Genomic DNA, 12,913 nt, shown 5'->3' on the forward strand with positions numbered 1-12,913 from the left:
AAACAAAGTGCACCTCTTACTGTTGGTGTACAATTAAAATTTTACTAACAAAATACATGTTTTATACATTAAAATACAGCCATATAACTATTTACTAACAATATGGTTTCAAATATTAATTGTGTGTGGATTTCTGCTTGGGTTGTCTGTTAAGACATTAACTGATTATAATTTCTTTCAGAGAAATACTGTTGGAGAATTTGTACCTCTTCAGAATAATGAGTCAAAGTTTGATTATAACAATGGCACAAATGTTCAGACTTGGCTGTCAAGAGAATCTCCAAAGCTTCACCAGAAGGGAAAGTTCCTAAATCAGTTTTTTTTTTTTTTAACTTTGTTAAATATTCTCTCACACTCAGCACTGCTATGAGGAATTATTAAAATGTCAAGAATGACTTGGGATAATTTGTGCACTTGACAATTCCCCAAAGGGCCAGTGAACACCAATTGTTTAATCTTTTATAATAGTGCCTGGTAGTTCTTACACTGAAACTTACAGAACTGATGCTGAAAAATATCTATTGCTTCATATATTTCTTTATCTTTAACCTATCAGTACCGGAAACATATCTACAAAAAATTTCAGTTTGTCATTTACTTTAATTTGAATACTATCCTCCACATCTATTTATGCATCATTTTATTCACGGACATCAATTTATGATTTCAGAATTGCAGAGAAATATTGTCTTCTATAGAAGCAAATCAGATGGCTGACAAGCATTATCACCTCCTCCACCACTCAATTTTAAAATTTAATTTTGTACTGTTAATTATATTGTCTACAATAACTTAGGAGCACAGATAGGAAAACATACTTTGAAACATTATTTCAAACAAACTTGAAAAACACATAAACTCACACAAGTATATATATACACGAGTATCCCTTAGAAGGTTTAAGCTTGCTAATCACATAGAACTTCCTTCCATGATGTAATCATAGCAATTGGCACGGTATTACTGTATACCTATATCACAAATAAACTTTCTTTTTACCTAGAAAAGTTTCTCTCATGTCTACAAGAGATGTTAAAATGCACATAATATTATATAAAAAAAAAGCTGATAAATTAAAATATTTTAATTAAATAAAGGAATCTTACCTCAATTCTCCATATCCTACAGAGATTATTCATACATTGCATTACATTACATTGCTGGAAAACAGAAGCAAAGAACTGTGATGGATGACTAAAATTAGCTGAATTTTCCTTAGCATAACAAATCTTTGCAATTCAGATATAAAGGCTGTGCATGCACAAATGTGAATAACAGCCCATTCAGTTATCTTCTAATTATGTAACATAAATCTTATTCCACACTAGGATTTCTTATCATTGCAAACGTGTGATGGAATGCACAATATCATGATTATTCAAATTTTACTTTTCCCTCCTCTAAAAGAAAATTAAATGAAATTTATTTTTATTATAATTTACCTGTGTCAGCTGAAACTGCCTTTGAGGTTGTATAGAAGGATGACGAAATTCTTGATTTTGGAAGGATGACTGGCGAGGAGCAGGCAACAAATATGGCTGGGAAGAATCCTGATTAAAATTTGGTGGCCGATGAGTTGGAGGTGGTTGTTCTGGCCTATATGGTGCAACTTGTCCAACTGGAGGAGGTGGAGGAGGTGGTGGTGGTGGTGGCGGAGTATGAAAGTTTCCAGTAGGTATAAAGTTTTGAAGTGGAGGGTGAGAATGAGTTATATGGTAATTTGTAGTAGATACTGAAGGGGGTGGCTGTGATGGAGCAGGTGCTAAAGCAAAAAAAAAAGATAAGATAAGAAATTATATTAGCCACCTTAGCAATAGTTATTTCTCAAGCAAATCTATGACTATAATGAAATTCTAATGACATTTTTTACATAAAATTATACTATCCAAAAGATCTAAAATCTGTCCATCTAAAAGACAGATAGATTTTAGATCTATCTAATTCTTTTAGACAGATCTAACAGGTCTATCTAAAAGAATTCTGTTGCATTGATTATTTTTTTTTGGTAGATAAAATACTCAATAGGTGAATACCATTTAACAATAAAAAAAAAAAGTGACAAAGTCCTTAAAACAGTAGTTATTACCATATATTTATTTAAAATAAAATTTTTACAGTTCATTTCAATGAAAAGCAGTTGAAATCTAGTGAACTCTGATATCACATATGTGCTGAGGGTTAGAAAGGGGTTGAGGCTATAAACTGTGCAATCTAAGAATCCTGAGTTCTTGGAAATGGTTAAGTTTATTTAAAAATTTGGCTGTTTTTTTTTTACCTAACTAACATATTAAATTTTGTCCAACAGTTTTAATGGTCCTAGTTAAATTCAGTAGCTTATTTTTAAATTTAGCTAGAGATTTTGTAAGTTACAACTTAATACAGAGAAGAATACATTCAATGATTTTGGCATGAATATCATATTCCATAACTTCATAGTAACTTCCAGTGCATGGTAGTGGTAATCGTAGTATTTTAATTGTGGTAAATACACAGCTCAAAGGTTCTAATCACATAGGCTGGCATTTTGCAGATCTATAGAATTGGGCAAGATACAGCTAAAAGGGGGGGGGTGTCTTTGTATACATTCAGTGCAAAGAGCATGAGGAAATAAAGTGGAAACTTGGCATTCTCATAGGCCTTTATGAGTTTAAAGAACAGAGTGGATGCCCTGAAGGAATTAAAATGGGACCCATCAAGCTCTCAACTGCCCACCTCAATGCCAGAGCTCACATTCATTCATCAGACACAGCAACAATCTCCAAAGCAGAATGCACTGGTCCCCACAGCATGTAGTTATTGTCAGGGAAATGGTATATATTTGTGCAAAAAGAGCAGGTGGAATGATACCAGTGTATGTCTTCTGGGAATGGAGGGAAAGTTGATGACACTGTATAGCTGAAATCTTTTGAGGGAACGAAAGTGATACTGTTATACAAGTTGGCACTAATAATATTAGGATAATATGGGAAAAGGAGTGTAGTAGCCTATCAATTAGAATCCCTAAGTATTTTATCATTTTCACAGACTGGAGATGAGCTTTACCTAAAGAAACCACGAGGTTCCTAGTCACTGACAGATTCCCTTTCAATAATAGTTTTACAATAATACAGCTTTAAATATGGAAAGGACGCTATAATCATTCTGTATTTTCCTATTTTAGCCAATAGGATGTCGTGCATTTGGATAATTGGTGTTTAAATGTGTTTCTGTTGAGTGTGTCTTGTGATTTTTGTAGCAGAGTAAGTTGATGGATGTTAAAAGAACAGCAAATTTGCATCAACTTTTGTCATAATCATGGGAAAACAGCTTTGAAAACTTAGAAAATGCTAAAACAAGTGTTTAGTGAACACAAACTTTTCAATGGTATTTGAATTTCCAGTTTGGCCAAATTTCAGTTGAGGACTTTGGGTGCTCAGGTTGTCTGCTATCAAGTTGGATTGGTGAAAATGTTAAAAAAATTGGGGTGGGTTGTATACGGGGACACAACCGAAATCGTTTAAGGTATGAATCCGTCTTTGTGTTATTAGAGGAAGGGTAAGATGTAAATGAATAAAGTTTCGGTGGTTATAAGTGAAGTATAATTTTATTTATCAAAGGCCGATGATAGGAGAAGCAAGACACATATGGCATAGTATTTACATCGATGTTTCTTACAAAGGTTAAAGCTATAGAAGTGTTGCCCAGAGTGGTGGGCGATGTAGAAATGTACTTCAAGTTGAACTCATGTTGAACTTTTGAATTTTTCTTTCCAATGATATACGTTTCTTACATTTCTGTTCATATTTCTTTTGCAATTTTTTCGACATTATGAAAGTTTTCTTTATTAGAGAATAACAGAATATAGATTCTGTTATTCTCTACAAATCGACACCAATTTCAACATCCTATCTCTTCGCAATCCAAAGTTACACTGCCCAAACGCTGCACAGTCGCCATTTTTAGTGTTCACGTGCAAGTGCTACGGCTCCCTCCCTCACCGCTGCACACCCCCACTACCCACCATTTTAGATACGGACATAAACCCTCTATCCAACAAAATTTAAAACATTAGATTATCATTTAGAGTTTACGAGATATAAGCGCAACAAATCTTGCCATGTTTTTTGGTGCTTAGAGTTTTCGTAGAGATCCCCCTACACCAGACCAAATTTAAAGACATTCACATTAAAAATGCAGTCATCCACGAGGACCTTTGTATCTCTTGCAGCATTGCATCAGGATTAGCTATATTTGTAACAATCTGTAATCCTGCAAAAGATCCTGAGACACTGAGGAAAGAATAATACTGGAATGGACATCTATTTGTAGTTATTTCAATATTGCTATTAATAACATTATAAAATTCTTTTAAACTTACTGATAATTTATTTCCCTTAACTTATCTGCAGCATAATTTTTATAAGGCACTTAATATTATCAATCTCAAAAAAACTTACCTAATCAGATTTGTCTTAGTGAAATTCTCAACTAAATTACATCTTATTATTGCCCAGTTACATTTGGCTTTGTATCCTCTTGGATAAAAGCTTTATATTCCTAGATCAGGTTTATTCTGTTAATTCCTTTCTCCCATCTCATTTGTTGGGTTTGTATATTTTGTACATAACACATCTAGTTGCTACTTTGTTTTACAGTGGAAAACATGTACCTCTAAATGCAATTTATAGAATGTACACAAACTGAACACTGTACCCTTAACCACTGGGCATCATTTTTTTAAAAAATAATCCCCCCTCCATTTTGTTGTGATTGGATTATTGCACCTTGGCTTTGAGTCTGGCTGGGCAGCAGTCCAAATTCTTTTTCTTCTGGTATTTAATTCTGGCTACTTTTGCCTCGCATTTATAATATTCAAAAAATATATTTAGATATGTATTCCTTCCACACAAAATTTTGAGGTATACATGGCAGAGAAGGTCTGTACTGACGAAGGTCAGAAAGCTGTGGTGGCCCCAAGAAGTTATAAGAGGTAGTTAAGAGACAAAAATATTAAAAGAAAATTTTGGCAAGTAAATCTATGAGGGGACATTGAAAGGTTCATAGCCTCACATAGAAATTATTGTGAAAATTTCAAACACAATCTTGTTTAGTTATTTGGTCCTCTGCATAAACAAATACAACAATATAGGTTAATAACTTGGTTATATTATTCTTGAGAACCTGCCGAACTTAGTTTTTCTTTTTTCAGATAACGGACAGATCTGAACACTACACTATTATAAGATACTCATGTAAGAGGGATTTAACACCAAAAGAAATGCATGATATATTGTAAATACTCTGCATATATCAGCTCCGAAATATGCCATGGTGAAAAATTTGTCAGAATATATTTTCGGGGGGGTGGGGGACTTTCACTCCATCCAAGCTCATATCTCACTTCCTACTGAACTGAAAAGAGTTTGTCAGTGGCTCAGTCACTGCATATATGAAACTCAATTTTTGGCACCTTATGGAATTTCAGTCTTGCCTGTGGTGCTTCGACCTCCTTGACCCACTTAGTCACAATTAACAATTATGACTAAGATATAAAACATAAATAAAACTAACAATGCATTTTATGAAAAGTACTACCTCTGAAGTGATGCTCAAATCTTCCAGACGATAAAGGTGGCCCATGAAAGGCTTGCTGAGAAGGACAAACTGGTGGAGGAGGACTATTCCATAAATCAGTCTAAAAATATGATACAGAAATAGATACACACATGTTAGAAACATTTCACGTTCATTTAAAGGTTCAAATTAAATGAATACCAATATGCAAAGTTAAGTTACAAATACACAACTGTATATATTCAAAAATCTTGTATGTTACTTGTGAAATACTTCTATACTTTTATAATACATATATATATAATATGTATATTATTATTCATATTATTTATATATATAATATGAATAAAAATAATAGGCTGTAGTGATAAGACTGAACGTCTAAAAAAGAACAAAAAAAAAAAAGAAAAAAAAAAGAAAGAAAGAGAGAACGAAAAAAATTATTAATTTATAAAATCGGGTTATGGATCCGGGGCACTACTAGTTATAGCAGAAATACACAGCAACCGTACTGAAATCTAGACAAATGTATTTTTATCAGTGTATTGAGTAGGGTTGCTGACCTGTCAAGTATAATTACAATGGAATAAATTAAGAATGCCTGCAAAGTAAAAGCAGATTACCTGAAAATAAATACAATTAAATAAAATTAAGATTAACATAAAAGTATCATGAATGTAATAAAATAACACAATGCTGTAGGTCCTAAGATTTTAACTACGTCTTCAAAGGGTCGGCAGCCAAAACCGAAGGAATCACAGCAATAAGCAAGGTCTGTTTTTGTTAATGAGTATATGTAAGAAACGTATACATCATAGATGTATATGTAAGAAACGTATGAGTATATGTAAGAAACATATGAGTATATGTATACATCATGAGTATATGTAAGAAACGTATACATCATAGATGTATATGTTTCGGGTCGGCTATGATGTATATGTACGAAATGTATACATCATACAAAAACAGACCTTGCTTATTGCTATGGTTCCTTCGGTTTTGGCTGCCGACCCCTTGAAGACGTAGTTAAAATCTTAGAACCTACAGCATTAAGTATTATTTTATTACTTTCATGTTAATCTTAATTTTATTTATTTCTGGTAATCTGCTTTTACTTTGCAAGCATTCTTAATTGATTCCATTGTAATTATACTTAACAGGGCAGCAACCCTACTCAATACACTGATCAAATACATTTGTTTATATATATATAGTGGAACTTCGACTTACAATGACATCGACATCCAATATTCTCAGGAACTGATATACCTTCTATACAATCTCTTATTTTAAGGACCAATGATATTTGCAGAAAAAGAAAAAGAAAGTCAGTAATGACTTTCCGATATAGCTGGAATGATACATGGGTGGAAATTTTCATCTTTCATCACTTGTACGATGGTTCTCAACAAATTAGCATCTTTGTCATATCATTCAACAAACAACGTTATTGTTCAATGCGTGACATGCGGAACATTGCTCGTACGATTGTTTCAGATCCATGATGATCTGAAACTTAAGGCTCTATCAACCAGTGGCAGTGCTGTGCACTTTGAAGACTTTAAAACCAGCAGAGGCTGGTTTGAGTGCTTCAATAAAAGGGTGAATATCAGAAGTGTTGGGGAGGCATCCAGTGCTGAAATTGAATTCCAAGAGTTTGTTGATCAGGAGGGTTATCTTTCCCAGCAGGTTTTTAACACTGGCTTATTCTGGAAGCGAATGCCCAGAACACACATCACTAAGCACGAAGCTAGTTTACCTGGGCATAAGCCTATGAAACATAGGCTCACTCTCCTGTTGGGTGCCAATGCCTCTTGAGATTTTAAGTTGAAGCCTTTGCTTGTGTGTGTGTGTCACTCTAACATCCCCAGAGTACTTAAACAAAAAGTCAACAAAGGCATGCCTTTGTTGACTTTTTGGACAAAGGAGTGTTTTGGCACAGTAACAAGAAGGCCTGGGTTACAGGATACTGTATGTCTTCAGTGAATGGGAGCTTGGAGTTATTATTATTATTATTAGCCATATGGTGCAAGGAAGCCTGAGGCTTATGCTGCACCAGCAAAAAAAAAATCCCGAGTTTCCCTCAGAGTGAGAAAGAGACAGACAGAAGTAGAAAGGAATCACCAAGAAAGAGAAGAATGATGATATCCAGCTTGGGACCCTGGGTGTGCCAAGCCCATACTCACCAGATGTGAGCCCCTGGGTTTTCTCTTCATCAGTGAAGAGAAAAATAAGCTTCGCATGTAGGACTGCTCCTGCTGGATAATGCGAAGGGCCATGATCCTAAACTTGTTCAATCACGAGTCACAATTTGATTTTGTTGAATACAAATTTTTGCCACCCAACACCACTTTGCTTGACTTTGGACAGTTTCTTGGCAAAGAAACTGTCCAAAGTCAAACAAAAGACTGAAAAGACACCTGATGCTCGATAAAATTCCACCATCACTACACCACTGTTGATTTTATCAGCTCTGCACTTCTAGTCTAAGGTAAATGCTAATTTATAGTTTGTTTTTTTTTATTTTAAGATGTTTTAACTATTTATTAATTAATCTTTATAAAACACTCATTTTTAATGTAAAAATTAAGTATAACAAGTAAGAAATATCTATTTTATGTGTTGTTGAGGAACAAATTCCAGGAAATTAATGTATTATTGGTTTCAACTTACAATATTTTCAATATACAATGGGTTTTGTGGAATGAATTACCATTGGATATTGGGCCCCTACTGTATATATATGTATAGATTAGCAAGTAACGAATGTGGCATGTGGGAATTAGGTGATCTTATAGAACCAGAAGTTGAAATCATGGAATAAAATAAAATCAAATAAATTTTATTTGATTTTTACTTCCGGTTCTATTAGACCACCTAATTCCCACTAGCCACATTCATTACTTACTAATCCACATTTATTTATGGTCGTTGGGTTCTTTCTGCTATACACAGTAGTACCTCAGATCTATAATCCTCCAAAAATACCATTTATAATTATACCTGTATCTATTACTATTATACTATATATATATATATATATATATATATATATATATATATATATATATATATATATATAAAAAATAGGTGGTTATGCTTTTAGTGTGGAGAGAGAACAGTAAGTAGTGTAATCAACCAACGGGTTAGATAACATGGAAAGGCAGTCATTAAATAACACAATTCGAACCTGCAACACAAAAAGTTGTTCACGAGGGCCAGCTGTCAAAATCAAGCAAAATGCAGCAAAAAGTAAGGCTTCTTGTTTCTAACATGAAATATGTGTAGCACATGGTAAAAAGAGACCAGGTTTATAGTTTATTGTTAATGTTCGGAAGCCAGGTTAATCGTAATGCTAACGTATATATCATGGCTGACCCGACAGAGGCGGAGAAATGATAGATAATAAGAAATACAGGTAGTAAAAAATTACTAAAAGTCACTGAAAGTTGAAATCATGAGATGGAGCAGACTGTTGTCCAGTGTACTGCCGGGAGAGAAAGAATGCTACGAGCTTGTTTCAATGACTATATGGTATGTAGAAGTGACCTCAGGCGCTGCAATGCAGTAAAACATATGGGGTTGAAGGAGGGATTAAACAAAATGAGGCCATGCATCCCAGGATAGGAGAGAAGGCATAATGTACAGAAAAAAAAAAGGACTGAACTTTGGGGGACACCGGCATTAGTTAAAATTTAAAAGTTAGAAGACAGAGAGCCATCTACCATCACGCTCAGTGAGAAAACTGGATAACCAATTACAAAAAACAGTTCGCAAACCATAAGATGGAAGCTTGTTTAGAAGACCTTTATGCCAAACATGATCGAAAGCCTTTGAGACGTCAAGAGCAACTGATTGTGTTTCACCGAACTTTTCCAATGAATTTGTCCATAAATGGGTAACGTAAGCCAGAATATCACCAGTGGATCGACACTGACGGAATCCATACTGGCGATTGTTGATCAGATGGAAGGTTTCTAGGTAGTTTAAGAGTTGGTGGTTAATTGATTTCTCCATTACTTTAGAAAGAGTAGAAGTAATTGCAATGGGACGATAATTAGATGGGGGGAGATTTGTCACCCTTTTTAGGAACTGGCTGGATGTGGGCAAATTTCCAAGTAGAAGGAAAAATACTTTTGGAATAAGAAAGTGAAAAAAGGTGACAAAGAACAGGAGTAAGTTCAGGAGCACAGGTTTTGAGAACAAGTGGAGAAATGCTATTAGGACATGGAGCTTTCTTAGCATCAAAATTAGTCAAAATCCTTCTGATATCCTTTTGACAGAAGACCACAGGAGACATTGAATGGAGCATGTTGGGAATGGCGGGAGGTGTTTTATTAAGGTCATTAATACATGAGTTGGAAGAAAAATGGAATGTTTGCCATGGGTATAATCTGTCTGTTCACTATATTCTCTGATTTGGCTACCAATAGAATCACATGTTTGAAGAGTGCCTTATGAACTTAAGTGTGTGTGTGTGTGTGTGTGTGTGTGTGTGTGTGTGTGTGTGTGTGTGTGTGTGTGTGTGTGTGTGTGTGTGTAAGAGCCAGCAGATTCAGGGAAAGAATTTAGATTAAGCCCTGAGCAGGGCTTACATATTGTGTATGTAAAATTTGCATAATGCATTTTGACCACTTTGACTTCTGAACTGTGTTTAGAACACTAATACCTCCACTGTGGACATCCACTGGTGCCATCTCTGTTATGGCAAAATCTTTCTCCCCCTTCCCCCACTACCACTACCGTAGTGGTAGTGGGTTTAGACACAAAGCATAAAAATATTGGTTTAGAAAAGTGTTTCTTGCTTCAGTGTCAAAAATATGAAGGCAGTTTGAATATCAATAAATGCCTTATAGCTACAAATACACAATCACCATCAGGGGTTATTTTTATAGTGAAAGTGGGCAACCAGTATCTATGAACAGCTGTGTGTTCTACCCTCTGTTTTAGTCCACTTTACAATCAGTGGGGAAACATATACAGTGGTGCTCAAAAAATTGCATCACTTTCAAAATTCATTGAATTTCTGGGAAATTTGGCAATATATCATGTGTTTTGTAATAGCATTACCATATTGCATCAACCATCCTTAACAAGCTCTCTTAGATGAATCACATGCCACACATGACTGCATCACCCTAGCGGCAGTATACAGTGCCATAAGCCCAGTAATCTCTGTTTTTCAATGGCTAAGTTTTCACAAATAACATCACGTAGAAAAGGGGTACTGCTGCTGCTGCACTGAATGCAGATGGACATTCTATGCATGAAATAGCTAAAAGGATTCAATATAATCAGTCAACAGTGGTTGACTTTTCGTAATAAACAAATGTTTATTACGGAAATTATCAGAAACCAGAAGTTGAAACAATGATTTAATAGAAATTGAAATGATAAAGGAATTTACCAATAGCTTTCCAGATCAACCTATTACAGCTTTACAATAACTGCTTACATAAGGGTGTACCCAAAAGCATGGAAACAGGCAAATGTTCACCTTATATTAAAGAACCCAGAAAAGCCACCTAATAACCCAAAGTCATATAGACATATTGCCCTGTTACCAGTACTGGACAAGGTACTGGAAAGACTGACACTCCACAGACTAAATACTCACTACTCCAGTATAGCCTTGAACCAGATAAGCAATTCGGCTTTAAACTCAGATTCTCAACAGAAGATGCAATGAACTGCCTCATTAAGGCTTCACAAAATGTTCAATAAAAATACCTCTTAGCAATATAAATTGACTTTGCTGGAGCATTTGACAACTTATGGTAGCCCAGTATACTCAGAAGACTGCAGCAAACCAGAATACCTCAGTGGTAGATATGACTTTCATCAACCGGTGAAATGCCACCACTTCGCTTATTGGAGGCTTGAAGTGGTGAAACCCATGTTTAGTCTCAAGAGCAAAGTTTCCGGCACCCCCTTCCCCCCATACTTCTCCTTCAACCCTGCACGACACTAAGTACTATAGGTTTTGATACCTTTCGTGTTTGGGGTTTTCACAAAAAAAAAAAAAAAAAAAAGATTAGTTAAAATCCACTGCCACCAAAGATGCTGCCAGGGCTCAGTTCTGGTTCACACATTTTGGAACCTTCTATACCCCACCCCAACTTCCTATTTTTAGGTGGACAGTGTTTCTACAATCCACCTTCCTTATCTTCATCCATCCCACCTTCAACTATCCACAACTCTCTTTTCACCTTCCAGAGTTTGTTTTTTGTCCTGGGGCCCTCCCTGGTAAGCTCCGGTGCAGACCAGGGTTTGCTCCCGCTGTAGTCTATATTTGTCTCCTACTATACCCAACTGCCTCTTTGGGGCAAAGGAAAGGCAACTTGGGATCCACTAAGGGTCTCTGTGGTTAAATTCTGGAGGAACAACGGACCAACATAACCCAACACCACTATGCAAACCAAAACTTACACTACTTTTGGTATTTACAGAGTTTGTATTGTGACACACAGAATACTACATGGCTTTAGGGGAGACCCCAGTGCTGCTTGACAATAAACACCATACACTAAACCCACTATGCAAAAATCTCAGGGTTCTGTTACTGCAATTAGTGTAGAGTAGGTATCCATAGTGCCTAGAAATACATGCTTACACCTAGCTTTTTTGTACAATGTCTCTATCAGCAATAGAAAACTGCCACAGATCAACTGTGACTGGTCAATTACACAGTGGTCAAACTGCATGACATGCAAACAAAGATAAAGAAATAACTTCTGCATCCATTTCTTAGTAAGTAATGATTTAGAAACACTATTTATATTGTTTCACTGAATTTAGCAAATTTCCCTAACTGACTTATAAATATGATGTAGTTCCCAAACACAGGATTAGAAAATGCATGCAGAAGTTATTATTATTGCTTTTATTTTTATGTTTGCCAGAAGTAAACTTTGGTTGACAAAAGCTCTCAGTCACAAATCATGATTAAACTTCAATGACAGTCCAGAAGAAAGAAATATATTTTATTTTATATGGAAACCCCAAACACGAGAGGTATTAGAACCTATAGTACTTAATACTACGCTTCAGTTGGATGTTGAGAAAACGAAAGAACATATTTGCTGACTTTAGATTTCAACTTCTGTGGACTGTTAATTTTCAGGAAATACGTATGAAGGAAGGTTGTTCCAGAAAACAAACATTGAATGATTAAACAAGGAAGATGAAAAGTTGGTTCTGTGAGTTTGAAGTTGGACAGTAAATGAACGTTGCCTGGTGGCGGCACGTGTTCGGACTGTTTTGAAAGAGAGAGCGGGAATTACAGAAGCCAATTCAGAAGAACAGTGCCCATGGAAGAATCTGTAGAAGAGGCATGCAGCAGAAACAGTACGTCTAT

At 35.4% G+C, this 12,913-nt stretch overlaps 1 protein-coding gene across 1 annotated transcript in view; it reads right to left on the reverse strand.

Annotated features, from left to right (window-relative positions):
- Positions 1-12,913, reverse strand: part of LOC150090948 (uncharacterized) — a 385,861-nt gene that overhangs the window by 141,712 nt on the left and 231,236 nt on the right. The window contains exons 11-12 of the mRNA XM_090378546.1: positions 5,575-5,674; positions 1,443-1,762 (exon numbers count right to left, since the gene is read on the reverse strand). Of these exons, the coding sequence (XP_090234672.1) occupies positions 1,443-1,762; positions 5,575-5,674 (420 nt within the window). The remainder of the gene's footprint in view (positions 1-1,442; positions 1,763-5,574; positions 5,675-12,913) is intronic.

Source organism: Mastigoproctus giganteus, chromosome 1 (assembly GCF_048544385.1).
Source record: "Mastigoproctus giganteus isolate SK-2022 chromosome 1, ASM4854438v1, whole genome shotgun sequence".
Taxonomy (NCBI): domain Eukaryota; kingdom Metazoa; phylum Arthropoda; class Arachnida; order Uropygi; family Thelyphonidae; genus Mastigoproctus; species Mastigoproctus giganteus.